General features: G+C 40.6%; 1 protein-coding gene across 1 annotated transcript in view; it reads right to left on the bottom strand.

The window, feature by feature from the left end:
• Positions 1 to 12,487: 12,487 nt before the first annotated feature.
• The window catches only part of LOC120941019 (syndecan binding protein), a 63,460-nt gene continuing 53,516 nt past the window's right edge, over positions 12,488 to 22,431 (bottom strand). Inside the window, exons 5-9 of the mRNA XM_040354246.1 lie at positions 21,825 to 21,986; positions 18,059 to 18,234; positions 16,081 to 16,252; positions 14,845 to 14,936; positions 12,488 to 13,043 (exon numbers count right to left, since the gene is read on the bottom strand). Of these exons, the coding sequence (XP_040210180.1) occupies positions 12,989 to 13,043; positions 14,845 to 14,936; positions 16,081 to 16,252; positions 18,059 to 18,234; positions 21,825 to 21,986 (657 nt within the window). The 3' untranslated portion in view covers positions 12,488 to 12,988. The remainder of the gene's footprint in view (positions 13,044 to 14,844; positions 14,937 to 16,080; positions 16,253 to 18,058; positions 18,235 to 21,824; positions 21,987 to 22,431) is intronic.

Below are 22,431 nucleotides of genomic sequence, written 5' to 3'. Positions count from 1 at the left end.
AACTTTTGGAGAAGAAAATGCATAAAAAGCTGATGGAAGAAGGATGGTAGCCAGGAATGGCATCACCATGTCCCAGTTGGGCACTGTGGCACATTTTGGCTGGATTGGAACAGATAATGCAGACAGCATCTAAATGAACAATTGTAATTCCTCTTACAGCATCTAATAATATAATGCGATTCAAGAGCCCGATACCACTGTACTTGTGTTGAGGACAATTGTGTGATTCTGAAATGAATATACTAAAATGTCTCTGCTTGCAAAGCCTTTAAGCATATGTGTGGTCAAAATGTAAAATCATATATTTTGACGTTGTATTTATTGATTATTTCTAGCCTACTCTTATTAATCTCGAAGTTTGTAAACTTACTTTGTGAAGATCTCCACACATTTACCTCCTCAAATTCTGTTATACGTATTCTGTTGTTAGGCACTGCTGTGTCACAGAATTCACAGAGCCTGACTTTAGAACTACAAAGGGACTGAAAGGAAGACTTTCAGGAGTCTGTACAGGAATCACTGCTTGCAGGTAGCAAGGTATCATGGGATATGTAGTCATTAGAATTTAAAGCGAAGCTGCAGGAAATCCAGAAAGTTGTAAAATAAAGTGAGCGCAAAAATTCTATCCCAAGACTTCCTTTGTAACTCTAAACCTGTAAAAACATTTAAAGCGTTGCCTATGGAGATTTTTAAGTACTGAAGTTTGGTACCATTCCATGGGCATGCGCAATTTTAAAGTGTGACATGTTGGGTATCTATTTACTCGGTGTAACAGTATCTTCCACATTACAGTATATAAAAAAAATAGGTGAGCTAATTTTAGTGTTTTTTTTATTTTTTATTATTCATGAAACTTTTTTGTTTTTTAACGGGTTTGAAAAATTGCTGCTGAAATACCATGTGACATAAAATGTTGCAACAACTGCCATTTTATTCCCTAGGGCAGGCGTGCCCAACCAGTGGCCCGCGACCTCCTTCTCTGGGATGGCAGATTGGCAAGCCCAGAACATGGGTTGCGGACCCCGCCATCCCAGAAAATCTGTGTTGTTAATGAAGCTGGCAGTAGAGAAAGCAAGCGGCTGTGGAGAAGAGCTGTGTAAGCTGATGCTTCCTGTATAGCGCCAGCTCCTATCGCAGGCAGTGATACCAAATGCACTCTGCCTGGGACAGCAACAGCAGGCGATACCTAAATGGAAGATTGTTATTAAAGGTCAGTTTATTACTAAAATTGCAGTGTATGTATGGGCATCTCTGGCCAGTGGTTACTGGGCTGCTTTCAAACTGCGGGTTTGGTGAGCTTTCAGAAAGTGCACCACACCTGCAGGATATAATGGAAGTCTATGGCACAGGTGCACTGCGCTGCATTAGTGTGAAAACGTGCGTCTTAGGCCCCTTTCACACAATCAGTCTGACCCAATCGGACCCTCAATTAGGAGGATGAAATCATGTGAATGAAGACAAAAGGCTGCTTGGGGCCGATTGGCGTAAAGTATCACTGGTCAAAAAAATATTGGATGGGACTTTCGAAAGTCCCATCCAATATTTTTTGACCTGTGATATTTCCTAACTTTTCCAATTGAGGCTATACTCTCCCCTTTTGATTGCCAATCTGACCCTCCATTCACCTCTGAAACTGCAGATGTAAACAGATTTGTTTCCATTTACACCCGCCTACCTCCAATCTGATACGCTAAAAAAAAAAACAGAAGGGGATCATTTCCCTTCTATTTGGGCGTATCAAATCAGAGGACCTGTAGAGTGGGCCGTGTCCGCTCTGCATATGCAGAGCGGACATGGACCTGTCATCCCTGCCCTAGGGTCTCAGCTGAAAAAAAAAATATATCTAATGTTTGGGGGTTCTGAATATTTTTCTAGAAAAAAAAGATGATGTTTACATGTAGGAGCGGAGTGCCAGAATTGGCTCGGATGGCAAATGGTTAATGTGTTTCTTCTTGAGCCACTCCTTTGTTGCCTTGGCTGTATGTTTTGGGTCATTGTACATTTTCAATGCCCTGACTAAGGAAAGGCGGTTCTCACCCAAGATTTGATAGTACATGGCCCCATCCATCGTCCCTGTGTTGAAGTTGTCCTGTCCCCATAGCAGAAATACACCCCCCAAAGAGTGATGAGTGAGAAACTTATATAGCGCAACACATGCAAACTGAATCGGCTCTGGGCGCTTTGGTATCCATTCCCTGGGCCCTCAGAAGAGATGGGTCTTGATCTTTTTCCTGAAGGCCAGGTGGTTTACATCCAATCGGATGGCGGTTTGTAGAGCGTTCCATAGTCTGGGTCCTTGGACCGCAAATCTTCGTTCTTCTTTGGACTTGTATCTGGAGTAGATTTTGGTTAGTGGATCGAAGAATGCGATTTGGTGTTGTGAGCTTTTAGTTTCTCGCATAGATATTGTGGGGCATTTCCCAGAATACACTTATGCGTTAGACAGAGTGCTTTGAAAGTGATTCTGTTTTTTACTGGCAACCAATGAAGGGATCTCAACGAAGGTGAGATTGATTCCCAGGGTTTTTTCCCAGTCACTAGTCGAGCGGCCGTATTTTGAACGACTTGCAGACGAGTGATTTGATAATTTGGGAGTCCAAGATAGAGGGCATTTGCATAGTCAAGTCTGGAGTTGATAAGTGTCCCCACCACGACTTATATGTTTTTTTTTTTTTGTGGGATAAAGGGAGTGAGTCTGTGTAGAAGGCGCAGCAGATGGTGCGATCCGCTGACTACTGACCCTATTTGTGCATCCATTGTCATGTGGGTGTCGAAGATGACTCCGACTTTTGACTTTGGTGCTGGAGGAGATGGATTGACCCAGAATGGGGCGTCCATGTTGTTGCGGGATGAATCTTCCGATTGGCCTGAAACAGGAGAAGTTCTGTTTTTGAGCCATTTGGCTAGATTCAGGTAGCTTTTCAAATCTGCGCCGGCGTATCGTTACGCCGATTCTCAAAGGCAGATACGCTAAAAAAAATAGGCTTCCTCCGCCGATGTAACTTGAATGCGGCGGCGTATAATTGTGTGCAATATTACGCTGGCCGCTTCTGTTGTTTTCGGCGTAGAATATGGAAATTACCTAGATACGCCGATTCACAAACGTATGTACGGCCGGCGCAATTTATTTACATTAGGCTTTTTCGGTGTAAGGTTGCTCCTGCTATTAGGTGGCACAGCCAATGTTAAGTATGGACGTCGTTCCTGATTTGAAATTTTAATTTTTTACGTCGTTTGCGAATAGGGCTGGACGTAATTTCCGTTCACGTCGAAAGCAATGACGATTTGCGTCAAAATTTCGAGCATGCGCACTGGGATTCTTTCACGAACGGCGCATGTGCCGTTCGTAAAAAATTTTTAAATACACTGGGTCAACCTAATTTGAATAAAACCCCGGCCCCTCAACATCATTTGATGCTTTGTGAATACAGCACTTGCCTCTCAAACTTATGGCGGCGCAGCGTAAATACAATACGCTGTGCCGCCGTAAGAAGGGGTGCAGCTACCTCAATCTAGCCCATTGAGTTTAAGGTAACTCTTTGTCATCCACTTTTCCATCAAAGAAAGCAATTTCTCTAGTCCGAGATAATGATCCTTTTTGTTGCAGATGTGAAAATATAGTTGTGTGTCATCTGCATAAGAGTGGTGAAGTAACTTCTGGTTGCTGATAATTTCAAAAATAGGGCGGAGATAGATATTGAAAAGAACAGGTGTTAGAGGGGATCCCTGAGGGACTCTGCATGACACCGTGTGTTTTTTTTCAGAAGTGAACGGGCCCAATTTCACTATTTGTGATCGGTTTTCCAAGGAGGAGAACCACAATAAATCACATCCTGCAACTCCGGCTACTTCGACTAGTCGTGTCAGCGATAATTTGTGGTCTACTGTATCAAAAGCTGCGCTTAGGTCCAGCAGTACTAGAAGACAAGATTCTCCTTCGTCTGCGGCCTCTAGAGCATCATCCCATATTTTGAGCAGTGCTGTTTCTGTCCCGTGACCAGGACGGAAACCGGACTGGAATGGGTCAAGTAATTTATGGGTGTCTAAGTGATGTTGTAGCTGTTGTACAACTGCTTTCTCCATTACCTTGGAGAAGACATTCAGGCCTATTATGGGGCGACGGTGGTTTGGGGCCGAGGGTATATTTCCACCTCCATGTTTGATGGTGTTCTTTGGAGAAGGAATTCTGCCTGTGACCCCCAACGCAGTTTGGAGCTCAGGATGCCAAAGAGCTTGCTTTTTGGTCTCATCTGACCACAACACTTTCACCCAGTTCTCGGAATAATTCAGATGTTCATTAGCAAACTTCAGATGTGTGCTTTCTTGAGCAGGGGGGATCTTGCGGGCGCTGCAGGATTTCAGTCCTTTGCGGCATTGTGCGTTACCGATTGTTTTCTTGGTGACTATGGTCCCAGCTGCCTTGAGATCATTGACAAGATTCTCCTGTGTAGTTCTGAGCTGATTCCTCACTGTTCTCATGATCATTGAAACTCCACGAGGTGAGATCTTACATGGAGCCCCAGACCAAGGGAGATTGACAACTATTTTGTGTTTCTTCCACTAGCAAATAATGGCACCAACTGTTGTCACCCTCTCACCAAGCTGCTCGGTGATGGTCATGTAGCCCATTTCAGCCTTGTGTAAGTCTACAATCTTGTCCCCAACATCCTTGGACAGGTCTTTGGTCTTGGCCATAGTGGAGAGATTGGAATCGGATTGGTTACTTCTGTGGACACTCAAGGCAGTGCTCCTAATCTCTGCTTGTCACCTGTATAAAAGACACCTGCAAGCCAGAAATCCTTCTTGATTGATAGGGGGATCAAATATGTATTTCACTCCTTAAAATACAAATCGATTTATAACTTTTGAAATGCTTATTTCTGTTATACTGTCTCTCCCTGTTAATATAAACCTACCATTAAAATTAGATTGATCATTTCTTTGTCAGTGGGCAAACATACAAAATCAGCAGGAGATCAAAGACTTTTCTCTTCCGTTCATGGACGGACACAGCAGCCTTTGACCTTAGGGTTATATCCGCTTCCTTCAGGAGAGTTCCTGAAGGAAGCCGATATAACCCTAAGGTTAAAGGCTGCTGTGTCCGTCCATGAACTTAGAGAAATAATTTTAAGGTGAGTACAAAAATCCTATTTTCCCCCCCTCATGGTTTGTATGAGGATGCTTGTGATGGGCAGTGTGGTTGACACTCCTATGGTAGCATAAGGCACCATTCTACTGATTTTAGTCGTTTTTAAAATGCCTTTACACTATCATACCATGTGAATAGTGAACAATTTAACCTACTGTTGGCAATCACCAGGTTTTTTTTTGTTTGTTTTTTTCCCCTACATGTATAGAAAGCATGAAGATAAAAGGAAAAAAAAAAAAAAAAAAACCCTCAGCCTTTACAACCATTTTAAAATCTAAACTATACCCGCATTTCTGGGTAGTGGGCGTGCCACCGGAAGCTCATTTCCGGTGTCTCAATACCTGCTGATCGTTCGTTACAGAGGAAAAACGCCAGTCTGCCTATGTAAACAAGGCAGATTGGTGTTTGGTCAGTAAGGAAAGCATGAATTTTGTGTTACTGCAAATCAGGGACAAGGAATTATGTCTTCCCTAGTAAAAGCACCTTGCACACAGTTTACCATTTGATAGCCCCCAGATGTTAACCCCCTTCCCAGCCAGTGTCAGTACAGTCACAGTGCAAATTTTTTTATTAAGCACTGGTTCCCAAAAAGTGTTACCGGTAGTTAGGTGTCTGATTTGTCTACCACAATATCGCAGTCCGGTTAGAAGTCACTGTTCACCATTACGAGTAATAAAAAAATATTCCATAAATATAGCCCATAGTTTGTAGACGCTATAATTTGTATGCAAACCAATCAAAATACGCTTGCTGGAATGTATTTATTTATTTTACCAAAAATATGTAGCAGACTACATATTAGCCTAAATTGATGAAGTTGTAAAAACATGAAACTCACGTACAGAGTTCTTTCAAATAAAATTTACAATTTTGTGTCTAACATTTAGTTTGACACCATTTTCCCCCCTAACAGATGAGCCCACATATTACAGCCGTTTCAAAAGTTAGATTTCTTTTATAAGTATTTGGATACAGAAAAATGCAGGGGGGTGTCCTATTGTCGGGGAGTCACAGAGATGTTACATTGTATCAGTGCTCCTTCCAGGATAGTTTTTAGGAGAAAGAAGGTCAAAATGAAAGGCAAGTCATAAAATATGTATACAGAGGGTTTGACCAGTAATATATTTGCAGGTCATAAATATTGCTGATGGGTCCACATTAAAGGGTCACTAAAGGAATTTTTTTTTTTAGCTAAATAGCTTCCTTTACCTTGCTGCAGTCCTGGTTTCATGTCCTCATTGTTCGTTTTTGCATTCATGTTGCTGTAAATCCTCTCTGTTCTGGACACTTCCTGGTTGCCTGTTTCCTGATGACCACAGTACTGGGAGATTTCTCACGGTGGTCACTAATCAAGGAGGTGTGAGTAAAACTAAACTGGATTGGTGCTGAGGAGTTTTAGACAAAGTATCACTGCTCTCTATTGGCTGACTGCCCTCTAGTGGCTCTCTGTACATCAGAGAACCAGGAAACAACAGCAAAAACGAAACTACACTGCAGGCACATTATATGATTGTTTTTTTATCTATTGTTTAATCATTTTTAAAAGGAATCAGTTAACTATTATGTCTCTATGCCCTGTAAACAGTCATTTCAGCAAAAAAAAAAATTTCCTTTAGTGACCCTTTAAATCACAGATGCTCTGACTGATCTAAAAAGAATCAATGTGTCACATTCTTCTATTAAGGCCAGTTAACACCACATGCATTTTTTTTTGTTGCATCAAAACTATATGGGAAGTAGGGTATATGGTTTTCAATGGCATAGTTTGCACCAGTGTGGTCAGTTCCAGGAAAAAAAAAAAAAAAAAATTAAGTACAACATGCTGCATTTTTTTTTCTGTACTGGAACAAGGTAAAACACACTTGTCCTTATTTAACCATTTCAGTACCTTGGGTGTTTTTCAGATTTGGTGTTTACAAGACTAAAACTTTTTTTTTTTGATAGGAAATTAATTAAAACCCCAAACATTATATATTTTTTTTTTTCTAACACCCTAGAGAATAAAATGGCAATCATTGCAATACTTTTTGTCACACCATATTTGCGCAGCGGTCTTACAAGCGCACTTTTTTTGGGAAAAAAAAAATCACTTTAATAAAAAAAAAATAAGACAGCAATAAATTTGGCCCAATTTTTTTATGTATTGTGAAAGATAATGTTACGCCGAGTAAAATGATACCCAACATGTCACGCTTAAAAATTGCGCCCGCTCGTGGCATGGCGTCAAACTTTTAGGCTTCATTTCCATTGGCGTTTTTACAGCCACTGTTAGCCTTTTTTACAGCTTAAAAACGCCTGTCCATGTTTATTTTGTTAAAAAAAAAAAAAGCCGCGGTAGCGTTTGACGTCTGGCGTTTTTACAGCTCTACTCTGGAGCTTCAGAACACCCTGCGTTTTGTTTTGCAGCTCAAAAACACCTATGCCATTTGCAGCTCAAAAACGCCTATGTGGGCATGATGCCACAGAACATGGGTGCTCAACCTGTGGCTCTCCAGCTGTTGCAAAACTACAATTCCCATAATGCCTCAGCCTTTGGGAGACATGCTTGTACCTGTCAGCGGCTTGCAATGCCTCATGGGAATTGTAGTTCCGCAACAGCTGGAGAGCCACAGGTTGAGCACCCATGCCATAGAATAACATGGACAGGCGTTTTTAAGCTGTAAAAAACGTTCAGAAAAGTGGCTGTAAAAACGCCAGTGGAAATGAAGCCTTACCCTTAAAAATCTCGATAGGCGACGTTTAAAAAAAAAAAAAAAAAAAAATTCTATAGGTTGCATTTTTTGAGCTACAGAGTAGATCTAACGATCGCGGCGATACCTCACTTGTGTGGTTTGAACACCGTTTTTATATGCAGACGCTACTCACGTATGCTTCCGCGCGGGAGCTCGTCGGGACGGGGCGCTTTAAAAATGTTTTCATATTTATTTTACACTGGGGGAAAAAAAAATGGATCACTTTTATTCCTATTACAAGGAATGTAAGCATCCCTTGTAATATAAAAAAGCATGACAGGTCCTCTTAAATATGAGATATGGGGTCAAAAAGATCTCATATTTAGACTTAAATGCAAAAAAAAAAAATAGAAATGTTGTCATTTGAAAAAAATGACAACAAAAAAATGTGCCTTTAAGACGCATGGGCGGGACTGATGTTTTGACGTCGCTACCGACGGCTCCGGTAAGTGGCGGGGGGGCCTCAGGTACCCCCCACATACTCACTGCTAGAGTAAGAGGCTCATGTGCAATTAAAAGAAGTTGCCTGTGTGGATAGACAAATCATGCGAGACTGGTGGAAACACTTATAAATGTATATATTTAGCTGTAAGATGATGCAATTTGCAATATTTCAGCTCTTGTAGAGCAAACTATGTATCTCATATCAATTCAATAAAAAAAAAAAAAATGAACTAAAAGATATTTTAAAATGGTTTCTGTATTTTGTTCTATGCCCAACATTTGTTCATGTATACATTTAAACAGAAAGCTTAAAGAAAAAGTTACATTGTTTACAAAAGGTAAAGTGAATATATAGCATTTAAACATTTTAATGTACAGGAGAATGAGATCACTTTAATGAAATCTTTAAGTGTGTGTTGTCGTTTACTATCACTATAAATCATGCATTTAAATTTGACCCTTCAACCTCTACAAAAAATACTAACAAGCTTTGCCTTTACTGGAGAGAATCCTGCAGTCTCCAGCAACTGTGACTGTCAGCACTAGAGGTGCAGCCTCACTGGACAGCTGTATGCATTGAACTGAACCCCATCAGGAGACTGCAGTAGCCCTCTTATTGAGCTTCTTGCACTAGCTGCAAGGACAGGTACATGTGCCTAATTCACAGTGCATATGCCGTTTTATTTTATTTAAAACCTTGTTTCAATGTACAGTTTGTAGAAAAAATGCACATGGCGGAAGCCATATTTGCTTGTGACTGCACTTCCTGCATAGTTATGATATTTGTGTTTTATGGTTTCTATTCTGTAATGCAAAGCTATCTGTCTGCAAAACTGACTTGACATGGCTAGTTGATATTGGCTCCACCGGGACAAGTTACCAAATTCCCTGATATATCAACAGCCACTAGAGATGATCTAGACCAGGGATATGAAATTAGCGGACCTCCAGATGTTGCAGAACTACAATTCCCATGAGGCATAGCAAGACTCTGACAGCCACAAGCATGAACCCAGAGGCAGAGGCATGATGGGACTTGTAGTTTTGCAACAGCTGGAGGTCCGCTAATTGCTTATCCCTGATCTAGACAGTATGAGCATCACAATATGGAACAAGCAAAAGAAAAATGTGTACTTTCAGAAAATAAAGCGTAGTATACCTTTAAAGGAAAAAAAAACAAAAAGGAAGATCTGCCATCTACACCCAGTTGGCCAACAAATTCACAACATTCGATAAAGTGTATATGTGAGCAGCTGAGTGGAGGGAAAGTAAAGTACTGTACACATGGGCCAAATATCCGACAGCAATCAATAGAAACCAGCCAACATTTGACCCGTGTGAATGGCGGCCAGTTCCGCCAGAAGGGGCGGGACAAAAAAAAGTCTGGCGATCAGTTCTCTCAGCCAATGGCAATTCCCGTCAGAACAAATAAGCTTGGGGGGAGATTAATATACAAACATTGGATTGTAAGTACAGCAGCTCCTCCCGAGCTTTTCATATTTATATTTTTGCATTAGGTTTTACGGAAAAAAACAGAACAAATCGTGTGCATCAGGCTTAGCGTGTTGCACAGCTTTAAAGGAGGCCGCCAGCGTAAGTTTTCATGCAAATGCTTTGAGAATCAGGCACTTGCGGCGGTGTAACGTATCTACGATACATTACGCCGCCGCAATTCTACGTGAATCTGGGCCTCAGAACCTACCCAAAGTGTGGGAATTGGTTCCGTTGTCTAGTGTAGAGCTAATCTATGGCTTGAGGAGTAAAAGCATCTTTATGGCAAACCTTTCTATTCCATTTCATAAATGCATTTGGAGAGCCCCAGGTAAGCGCTTTTCAATGTCAATGCCGATTTACAGAACATTGGAATAGAAAAAGGTTTGCCTAAATCACTTCCACTCCCCTTGTAGAGAACACGGCAAGAACTATTCACACACCATTATGTTTGAGTGATGTCACATAGACCATATAATTGGCTGCTTGCAGTACAGAGGTGGCAGATGCCCATTTTAAAAATTTGCTTAGCGCTATACCATGCATACCACACTTTATATACTGGCCAAAAATAATCTTGCATAATTCCATATAGCAGATGCAAAAAAAGAAACTTTAGAAAATGTATGAATTACCTGAGCAGCTGCAATCCAGGACTGGGAACACATTTTAGTATGTATAACACTATACCAGCAGCATCACATTCTGTGACATGAGCATATAAAAGGACAACTACATCCATGAAAAGTAATGTTATTGCAATATAAAAATACATTAGTTATTACATCAGGAAAATGTAGGATGGCATTGTTTAAATGCAGGCTTTAAAGCAAATGGTCCCAAAACACTAAACTTATAAGCATCATATGGCTTTTGGACGCCAATGCTGCAGTCTGTAAGATCAGCAGAATCTCACTACCTGTCTGACACCCACTGCAACTCTCATTGTAAGCACAATCAATACCATCTTATTACAATTAGACAATTACAATCGGGCTAAAGGTACTTTAGCCCAGAAATTAGGTGGGCATCCTTCCAAACATTCTAGATGCAGTCAAGCTGATCTTCACACCGTTTTCTCCTGCTGCGTAAAGATCTGTCCTTTCAGTCCACTCGCAGCAGATTACACTCCACTCCCCTGCTCTATGCTGTGATTAGCCTTTGATCTGTATACTCTGGCTGTAAGTAAAGCGGTGCAGATAAACAGGTACAGCTTATGTGGGAGGATTTGTTTCATATCTGTGCATCACCTGAGGATAGTGACTTCAGTGGGTATATGTAAAGGTTTACAAGCACTTCAAGTAGATCAGACTCCACATTTTAGGTACCAATTTACATGGTCATACATTTTCTCTGAACTTCCAATCTTTATGTAACTTGGTCCATACTAGAACTCCACCCCATTCTGACAGTTACTGGCCTTACAACTATTTTAGTTTTTTTTTTTTAAATAAAAGATCAACCACCCAGAAGGCACTTCAGAGGTTATTGCAATGGAAACGTTCAAGTGAACACGTTCTATTTGAAATGGTTATACAATACGGTAAAACCTTGGATTGAGAGCATAATTCGTTTCAAAAACATGCTTGTAATCCAAAGCACTTGTATATCAAAGCAAACTAATTTCCCCAGAAGAAACAATGGAAACTCAAATGATTTGTTCCACAACCATTTATTTATAAATCCTTCAGTTTATAGTCCATATGAAAATATCAAAGCAAAACCTAGCAGGAGCTACAGAGTATTAAAAAAAAAAAAAAGAGGCGCCTCTAAGTGTAGCAATATGTACATTTAACAAAAGGTACAACATTTAGCAGCTCACATGGTTGATTTAAAGAGGCACATCTAAGTGTGCAGACATCCGGGGTAAAGCTGTCCACATAGACCATCCTCCACACCGCTGGCCCTCACTCTGCAATCGTGACTGGGAAGACTCCCCAGGGACATCGATGGCGGTGAGGACGGCGGTCTATGTAGACAGCTTTACCCCGTGTACTGCATACTTAGATGTGCCCGTTTTAATCAACCATGCGAGTTGCTAAATGTTGTACCTTCATTAAATGTAACCATATAGCTGCAATTAGAGATGTCCCTCTTCTCTTTTATACTCTGATGTGACATGACGCTACTTTTATATCAAGTCAAAATGTATTTAAAAATGTTGCTCATCTTGCCAAACGCTCTCAAACCAAAGTTGTGCTGTATAGACAAAATGTAAAGTGTCAAGAGCCATTTTTAAATTGCTTAGGTGAAAATATAAAACCTTGCATATACCTTAATATGAAAGCCGTTTTCCTGCTATACAAGTTTAAAACAAGGTGCTAGTCCAGCATGAGAAGCTGAGCCAAGTATCTACTACACATAGGCTTAGAATCATATCAAAGTGCAACCTTGGACACCTCCAGCATACCGTTTTATCAATGTTCCCCAACAGCAATAACCACTCACTTTGGTGGGAACTTGACAATGAAATAGCAAAGTAATGACAGTAGTTATCCTCCATCTGTATTACAAAAGTCACCACAGCCCTGATCTTCTGAGCTCACTGTAGACACGTGTCTGAGGTCAAATGATGGAATGGTCCCCTGTGCCAAGTGAATGGATTTAACAATCACCCCATCTTACTTTCATGGATATAGTTTTCCTTTAAGCATAGAAAATTACATTGCACTACTGTGTTATCACTTTAATAATCTGTAGCATAAATAGCATATATAAAGCAAGATGGCATGCAAGTTAAACAAGATTCATACATAGGAAAATAGCTCTCACATAGAATAAAAAAATTACAGCATTTTCTCGGATAGTTACATGTAAGAATAGTGCATTTCTTTACTAAACCAGCGGTATATCAGAATGGCAGAAATCAGTTGGCGGTACATTTCAGTTTTGTGAATTTGAATAGTAATCAAAATACAAAGTTTGACCATCATTCAGCTTGTACAGCACAAGGTATGACAGCTTGTAAACAGATTGCCAAATAAATGAAAGTTGCACAGCGCTCTACCTATTAAAGATGTGTTAACATATACTGTACAGAATCAGTTGCAATAGGTTTTGCTGTGGTATACAATGCCAGGGTTAACATGCAGTAGTAAGAATCCTGCTTCAAAGAAGACCTTGCTGTCTGCTTATTGTAGAATAAGTCCTAGCTCAGGGTACCGCGTGTATGTTACACCTCAGGAACAGAGTGATCCATCAAGTTCTTCAGAACACTTGAAGCCATTCTGTTGGGGAAAAAAGAAAAACGTGCACACAAGTTAGTAAATAATAATTTTAGGATTTAAGATTATCTAAGAAAAATATATATATATTTTAAGAACATTTGGGTTCATTTGCCCACTTTAACCACTTGCCCACCGGCCCATAGTCAAAATACATCCTGTGTTTAAAGATGGATATCTCGGTAACGGCAGCAGCTGCTGCCACAACCGAGGTATCCATCTTTAATGCCAACGGTCCTGTAAACGATAATGGCGGTCTCCGCGGCGGATTCGCCGCAAGATCGCCGTTATCGGTGGCGGGAGAGGGGGCCCCTCCCACCACTCTCCCGCGCCCTCCGTAGCGGCGGAGGCGATGCGACTGAGGGGGAAAAAAAAAATAAAAAATCGCCCCCACCCGTCCCCATAGCTCTGCTGGGCGGAAGTGACGTCAAAACATCAGTCCCGCCCAGCGTCTTAAAGAAACTTTTTTTTTTTGTCATTTGAAAAAATGAGTTTAATTTTTTTTTACTTTTTTTGCATTTTAGTCTAATTATGAGATCTGAGGTCTTTTTGACCCCAGATCTCATATTTAAGAGGACCTGTCATGCTTTTTTCTATTACAAGGGATGTTTACATTCCTTGTAATAGGAATAAAAGTGATATTTTTTTTTTTTTTTTTAAACGTCGCCTATCGAGATTTTTAAGGGTAAAAGTTTGACGCCATGCCACGAGCGGGCGCAATTTTTAAGCGTGTCATGTTGGGTATCATTTTACTCGGCGTAACATTATCTTTCACAATATATAAAAAAATTGGGCAAAAATTATTGTTGTCTTATTTTTTAATTAAAAAAAGTGATTTTTTTCCCCAAAAAAGTGCGCTTGTAAGACCGCTGCGCAAATACGGTGTGACAAAAAGTATTGCAATGACTGCCATTTTATTCCATAGGATGTCTGCTAAAAAAATATATATAATGTTTGGGGGTTCTGATTAATTTTCTAGCAAAAAAAAAAATGTGATTTTTACATGGAGAGAAGTGCCAGAATAGGCCCGGTGGGCAAGTGGTTAAATTAACCCCTCGTTTTGGAACAAGTGCATCAATATCTGCTCATGGCAGACACAGGCTCTACTTCCTGTAGTGCTACACAATGGTTGTGCCTTACTGATCCTTCTCACCATGCAAATCTGAGTCAGCCAACACACTAAAAACAGCCTACAAAGCTAAAACAAAAAATATGGAAAGGACAAGCATGTATATCAGGGGCATCAAACTCAATTTCATTGTGGGCTGCATCAGCATAATGATTGCCCTCAACAGGGCCGGTTGTATCCAAGATTAGATGTCCAGCGCATACCCTCCCCATATACTGTATTAGATTTCAAGAGCAGCGTCTTTCCTTATGCTGCTGCTGGGAAGAAGCTGGATGCATTGCTTAAAAGTAGGGGTCTGGAGGAGGGCTGGAGCTCTCCTACAGCTGCAGGAGAGGTGCGAGGGCCGAATTCGGCCCGCGGGCCTTGTGTTTGACACCGGTGATGTGTACCATAGCAACTGCATGATTAATTAGAAGTTAGAATGGCTCCGTCTTCTCTAGATGAGAGGGATTAGTGCCACTTTATAACTGTATTGGCTGTATTACTATAAGAAAAAGAAATTCCCCCCCCAATCAGAAACCTGTCCTGATGAATGAGAGCAACTTTCTGTATCCGATACACCCTGTGGGGTCCTAGGTCAGAGGTGTTTGCTGTACACGGACTCCCTGTTATCAATGTATTCATTTCCTAACAAAGCGTGCTAAACAGTCATTTTTAGGAAGACATTTCACTCACCTCTTTACCATGTGCTCAAAGATGTAAGATGGCATCACAGTGAGGGTAACCACATTTGCAGAAGTGGACAGCGTTTCTGCAACCTGGGAATCCTGTGCAAACACAAATACCATCAAGCTTATAATTTCATGAACTACAATAAAATATTTAATTATCAGATGCAGTCGGATATCTCACTTCTGCATTTACCTAGTCATTAAATCAGCACACCATGCCACAGTTAATTGACAGGGTTCCATTAAGGCGTTTAGCATTTTCAAGACAGCAGAGAGGCTTGTTGTAAAACAATAGGGCTAGATTCACTAAATATATGCAAGGCAAGTTTAATAAACTATTACACATTACATCACTGCACACAGCCCTCAAAATGTCACTCTTTTGAGAGTGGAATTTGTTCCAGGGCGAGTGAGGAGCTAGGGTGAACCAGGCTGACAGTTTCCCGGCTCAAGCGTTCAGCCAGGAAACTGTCAGCCGAAGGACACAGAGAGCGGCAGGGCTGGACTGCCCTGGCGCCGCTTTGATCCGAGGCTTCAGCGCTCTCCTTCTTCCCCTCTTGTATCACACACAGCGGGCATTTTCCGCTGTGTGTCATGGAGCGGGGTCTGTGTTTGGTGGCGCGATGCGACAAGGTCTCGCCCCCCAGCTAATGTGATAGTAGATTGAATCAGTGTTCTGCCTATCACATTAGCCGGTCTAGGGGGGGTGGGACCTTATCACACAGTGCCGCCAAACACAAACCCCGCTCCATGACACAGTGGAAGATGCACGCTGTGTGTGTGTGATACAAGAGGAGGAGAGCGCTGCAGCCTCGGCTCAAAGCGGCGCCAGTGTTTGTGTGAGGCGAGTCCGAAGTGATGATGGGGCACAGTAATGAGGCACAGTAAGGCGGCAAGTGATGGGGCACAGTAAGGCGGCAAGTGATGGGTACTGATATGCTTTATGTTACTATTGTTAAAGTTAATATTTATTTTTGGAAATTAATTCTGCTTAAAATATTTAACAGTGTAATTTCATGAGATAATTTACAAGGGCGTGTTTATGGGCAGACTTAGGGGTGGGGCAGGGGAGGTGTTGGGTGGGGCAACTGGTGGCGAGTAACTCTTAAGGCCTGGCTAGTGGCTCAGGACTTGAAATTTTGAGCCCTGACTGCACACATTTAAATTGAGAAACAAAAAGATGCAGGACTTCATTGCACTGAATAAAATGAGCCCAGTTCATAACACTCAGTCAACATACCTTCATTCCAATGACATTCTGGCCATTAATCTCACAGAGATTGTGTTCTGTGAGAAGGCCATTCCTTGCAGCAGAGCTGTCCTTGACAATGGAAGTTATTCTGCCATTTTTGAAAACAAACCCAACATGTCCGTTGCTGTCTTTGTGCATTGTGATAGTGCGCTCAAATGGTCTGAAAAATACATGACAAGTTTATAGCACAATAGAACCTTTTATTTTTATTTTTTTTAAGTCAATAGCATACTATATTCTCCTGCACACAACAGCCTATATAAAATTATACAAGTGAAATCAGTAAACAAAAACAAACAAAAAAAAACACAAAAACAAACAAACACACCTCCTCCATCAGTTATTTGATTTGATCAAGGTCATGAGTGTTGGATATTATCATCCAACAATGAGGTCATATCCTTTACTGGAACAGTCTATCACAAAGACATAAACTAGTACTTAAGTTCAGAGGCAGTGAAACTAAGACTCCATGTACACTAGCAGCTCCTAAACTTGAGTTTAGGAGTATTTGGCTTTTTTTTTTTGCCAAAGCTCCTCAACTCCATAAAAGCCTACAGTATGTGTCCTTGTACACATAGGCTTTTAGGATTGTTAAGGAGCTGCTGCGGTTAGGGGAGGTTCAATCTCCCTCTCCTGAACGCAGAAGAATTGCGTTCAGGATAAACAATTTTGACCGCTGTCTGCAAAACGTGCAAAATCGCGGCACAATTTTGACATCTGCAGTTGAAGTGTACCTGAAGCCTTTAAAAAAATAAAAAATAAATTAAAAAAAATAAGACATACTTCTACCTTTAAAAGAGAAAACCTTCAGCCTTTACAATCATACTTACCTACCGTATTTGCCGGTGTATAAGACGACGCCTCTAATTTTACCGTTTTTTGAAGATTTTTTGCCTGTACTCACTATAAGACGATCCCCCTTCCGAGACTTCATATTTCTTCTTTCTGGAGCCATATTCTTCTTCTTGCTGGAGCCATATTCTTCTTGATGGAGCCAATCACAGCGAGCGATGTATTATATTAATGAATACAAAGCCTGCTTGGATTGGCAGAGGCTGCAACATCATCAGCCCGCGCCTCTGACTCTCAAAGCCATTCCGAGCAGGCTACTATATGTAGCCTGCTCGGATTGGCAGAGGTTGTTACTCCAATCCAAGCAGGCTCTGTATTCATTTGAATACATCGCTCACCGGGATTGGCTATGTGGTATATACTGTATGTAGCCGAAGCTAAATACAGTATTACTGCACATCCAGCAGGCATCCGAGCAGCTGACCCGGCGTATAAGATGACCCCTGCTTTTTGGCCATTTTTTTTTAAGTGTAAAAGGTAGTCTTATACGCCAGCAAATACAGTAGGTGGATGCAGCATCAGTCCGATGTTGCATCTTTTCCCCCGCCGGCTCCAACACTAAGAACTGAGCAATCAAATACCACCAATTCCTTATATTAGCTGAGCCCAATCTAGCACGGTGCACAAGATCAGTGGCTCGCTCTCCTCACATGCCTCCAACATGGGTTCGAGTCCACATGTTTGCCCTCACAGCAAGCAGCTGGCTATGATGGCACTTGGCAGAGGGAAAAAGCCAGGAGCACTGACAGGGATACCCAGAAGAGGAAGATTGGTGCTGCTCTGTGTAATGGTTTTGGCAGGCAAGTAGGACAGGTTTGTTGTCCATTAAAAAGAAACCAAAACCACACCCTGTTCAATCACCAACATGAATCTTTGCTAGATCTTCCACTATTCCCACAAAATCTGAGAATAGCCACTTTCATAGGAGAAAAGTTGGCCTTATCCCTGCCATGTATGACAAGTACTGTCAAGTTTGCATCAAATGTCCTAAAATACTTAAAGTCAAGTATGCTTTGCCTGAAAAAATGCACTAGACCCCTTAGTCATCTTTGATTATTAAAAAAACTGTCTATTTAGCTTTCTAATAGAAATATGTAAGCAATGTACCAACCTGTCCCTAATAACCATGGAAATTCTGTCTCCAGAAACTTGCTTGAGGAATTTATGGGACTTGTCTGAGCTCCAGCCAGCACAGTTTTCACCATTGATTTGCAGAATCTGATCACCAAACTTTAATCCAACCAAAGATGCTGGAGAATTGACTTGAACAAGTTGCACAAAAATACCCTGTAAAAGCAAAAAATAAATATATATAAAAAAAAAAAAAAAAAAAAATGGATGTCAGAGGAGCTGCATGTTGACGTGTGTGTGCTTATATATATATATATATATATATATATATATATATATATATATATATATATATATATTAAATACACATTTTCTCTGAATACAGGCTAAAGAAAAAGGGGGGGAATTTTTTTTTTTAAATAATGGTCAATGATACTCCTCCCAGCGAGTCCACAGTGTAAGGTTGATGAAACGTGCAAAGGAGGGGTTGTCAATGTCAAAGCTTAATTGAACAAGCTGAAGTTAGGAGCAGATTGGCTACTATGCACAGCTGCACCAGATCTTGCATTCTCCAGTTTTAGCAAATTCACCCCCATTGTCTCACTTTAACCACTTGCTGACCAGCCGCAGTCATTATACTGAGACAGGTTTGCTTGTTCCCACGAATTGCCGTAGCTGTATGTTGACTCGGGAACTCGATCTGTGGGCGAATGCCCACATGCATGTATGCGCGCACACACACACACACACACACTCAAATCTATACCCCATTTTGTAGACGCTTTAACTTTTGCGCAAACCAATCAATATACACTTATTGCGATGATTTTTTTTTATACCTAAAATATGTAGCAGAATACATATTAGCCTAAACCGATGAATAAATTCGTTTTTTTTTATTCTTTTTTTTCAAAATGTGTTCTAGCAGAAGTTACAAAAAAAAGCTTTTCTTTAAAATTGACGCTTTTTTTTGGTCGATCGTGCAAAAAATAAAAGCTGCAGAGGTGATCAAATACCACCAAAAGAAAGCTTTTTGTGGGGTGGGGACAACAATTCTGTTGGGTACAGCGTTGGCTGACTGTGCAATTGTCAGTTAAAGCGACGCAGTGCAGTATCTCTCTAAAAAATAAATAAAAGGGGAAAATTACACAATAATCCAGCGCTAATAGGGCACACAAAGCAGACGGTCTCTTGGCGGTTTTAAAAAAAATATATATTGTTTATTCAACCACAATAAGCTAAAATACAGTCCTGAATAGACACCGATTAAGGAGGAACAACTTATTTTGCATACTTTGTGTGCCCTATGAGCGCTGGATTACTGTGCAATTTTTGTGTATATTCGTAGTTTCCAGGTACGACTATCATCCAGCAGCCCTGGGCCTACATTACTCTTCATTGACTTCTGCTCCCACCCCATGGCGTTTTATGCTATTCCCACACACGTCCACAGTTTTTAGCGCTGGTGATACTGCAGTTTTCTACTGGTCAGGAAGGGGGTAAATCCTTCCTGAGCTGAGGCGGTTAAACGGTAAATGGTGTGCATGAAGTTTCTAAAATGCATATATTCAATTACCAGGAACGGTTAAGCTCTGAATTGTGAAAACAGTGTAAACATTAAATTAACCCTTTCACATAATGCCCTAAATGGGAGAGAAGTTATTAGGCCCAGAATCCAACCCAACACACATTGCAAATTTGCCCACCCCATCCAATAAACCTTTAGGAGTACAGCATACAGCCAGAACATAAAAGAAAGAAAGTGGTCCTGTGCATCATGGGAGGAGAATAATTTTTATTGGCTCAGATCTGTTCTCTTCGCTAGGGAAAGTAGTGACCACACATGGGCATATAAATACAAACCTCTTCATGATAGATCTCAATGCAATGCATAAGGACATCCCAATTTCAAAGAAGTCATGGTTAGTAGTAAAGTACAACTTAAAAGGTAAAACATTTTTTTATTGCGGTCTGTTAGGGAGATTATACCCTTTGTGTTCCGTTTACTCTCACTGAGAGAGACCGATCACCACAAATCAGAATCACCAGAACAGGAATAGGAGGTGAAATCTTGCAATGGGGACAGGGCTGTGGAGTCGGTAGATAAATGTTCCGACTCCTCAGTTTTATGTACTTCCGACTCCCCGACTCCGACTCCTCTGTATTAATATGCAAATGTATTTTATACATTCCTTGAGGGAAAGAAACGCAACCTACCACAGGACTACTGGCTGGGAAGCCAACAGTCTACTGTATTGCACAGTTTAAGCAAAAGACAAACACAATGAAAACAATCAAGTGGCTGGATAGTAGCAGCAGGCATAAACATCAGGAACAGGATCTTTACCAGTTCAAAAATACAAACCACATTATTTGGTTGTTTTAGAACAAAAACAAAGCTTATCTATAATGAACCAAAAACAAAATCTGTAAAACCTAGAAATGGTTTATATTAATCTTGAAATGTAGTTATAGGCTTAGCAAATGCAAATCAATTCAATGTAGAGTTCTAAGGAAGAGAATTGCCTCTGCCAGATCCTCTTTCATAGAAGCTCTCAAGTCAGACTGAGCCTAGGTTCACACTGCTGCGAATTCAAAATCGCGGTAAAATGCACGATTTTACCGAGATTTCGCGGCTGCGATTTTGCCGCGATTTCGGCCACAATTTAATGTAAATCGCGGCCCGAAATCGCAAAAAGTAGTACAGGAACTACTTTTTGAAATCGCAGATGCGGCGTCGCACTGATTAGGACAGTGCCATTGCCGCCGATTTGAGATGCGATTTGACATGTCAAATCGCATCTCAAATCGTTCCAAATCGTACCCAGTGTGAACCAGGGCTTTATTATTTTTAGGGCTGAAAATAATCTTTCGACACTGACTTGGGTGGGTGGCATTGCAGTAACTATTCTGGCCACATCACTAACGATCTCTGGATAAACAAGGATGGCTTCTTCAACAGTAAGTTTTGATGAGCGATCATACTTTTCAACTTCTTTTAGTGCTTTATAAAACTCCTGTTGGAATTTTTTTATTTGGACACTTACTGGTTCTCTAACATGCGTTCCCTGTAAAAGCAGAACACAACACTATGGAAAGTATAAGTATTGCAGCTCCTAATTGTGCGTTGCGTGCCATATAGTGAAGCACATGAAAAGCATGCTTCTTCACGGTCACTTAACGTGTTCGTTTTGCGGTTACGTGAGGCACTGCATGCATTGGTCTTTATTCTTACAGTAGAGAAGTCATTAATTATAACTTTTTGTGAATTGGGACATTTAAACTTGCTTTTTTTTATTTTTTTATTCCAATCTAAATTTAGTCGGAGTCGGAGTCGGTGCATTGTTTGCCGACTCCGACTCCAGGTACCCAAAATTTCCCCCGACTCCGACTCCACAGCCCTGAATAGGGACACTAGTTCTAGTGACCCCGACGACAGGGGATTCCATTTTGTTGGAGGAATTTTCTCTCGCTTCCTGACAGGAAGTAAAAAGGAAAAAGCACCCCAATGGGACACAAAAAAAAAAAAAAAAAAAAAAGAAGAAGGAAGAACGGATATTTAGAAACTGTTCCTTTTTTTTTTTATATAATTTCAATGTACATACATTAGAAATTGTGCACCTACTGTAAGTCGCAATGAATATTTGCAATCAAGAAATGGGAAGCAACTACTCCCACACATTATCTGCAAAAATACGCTAGAATATTTCCCCTGAACAGGTTAGACCAAGAACACTGCATAATACATAACCATCCAAAAGTAAAATATCACCCTCAATCTTCCCATCTTATTCCACTCAACTTACATTGTCAATAGCTTTAAGGCGGAGACCAATTTTTCCATCCTGATCCTTACACAAGATAACTTCACGGATTCCTTGTTTTATTTCTGCTCTACGGATCCCAAGATCACTTCCACTTATTGGAGCCACCATGTTATTTACAGCTGATGGTCTTGCTAGCTGGCGCTGAAGAATTGAAAAAGGTGTAATCAAAATCAGTGAAAATCAATGAAAGAGAAACAAACTTTTGTCGTTTAGACATTTAGAACCGGCTACATCGGGTCCGTGTTTTATAAAGGTCACATTAAAGCTGCATGATTCTGGCCAAAATGAGAATCACAATTTTTTGCTTAGAATGAAGATCACGATTCTCACGGCGTAAAATCTTTTACATTTATACAACAAAAAAAATGGGCTAACTTTACTGGCTAGTTTTTTTTTTTTTTTTTTTTATTCATTAAAGTAATTCCCCCCCCCCCCCCCCCAAAAAATTGCATTTTAAAAGACTGCTGCGCAAATACAGTGCAATATAAAATATTACAACAACCGCCATTTTATTCTCCAGGGTCTCTACTAGAAAATAATATGTTTGGGGGTTCTAAGTAATTTTCTAGCAAAAAAAATAAAATAA

Source organism: Rana temporaria, chromosome 5, assembly GCF_905171775.1.
Source record: "Rana temporaria chromosome 5, aRanTem1.1, whole genome shotgun sequence".
Taxonomy (NCBI): domain Eukaryota; kingdom Metazoa; phylum Chordata; class Amphibia; order Anura; family Ranidae; genus Rana; species Rana temporaria.
This window is presented reverse-complemented; position numbering and strand designations above follow the sequence as displayed.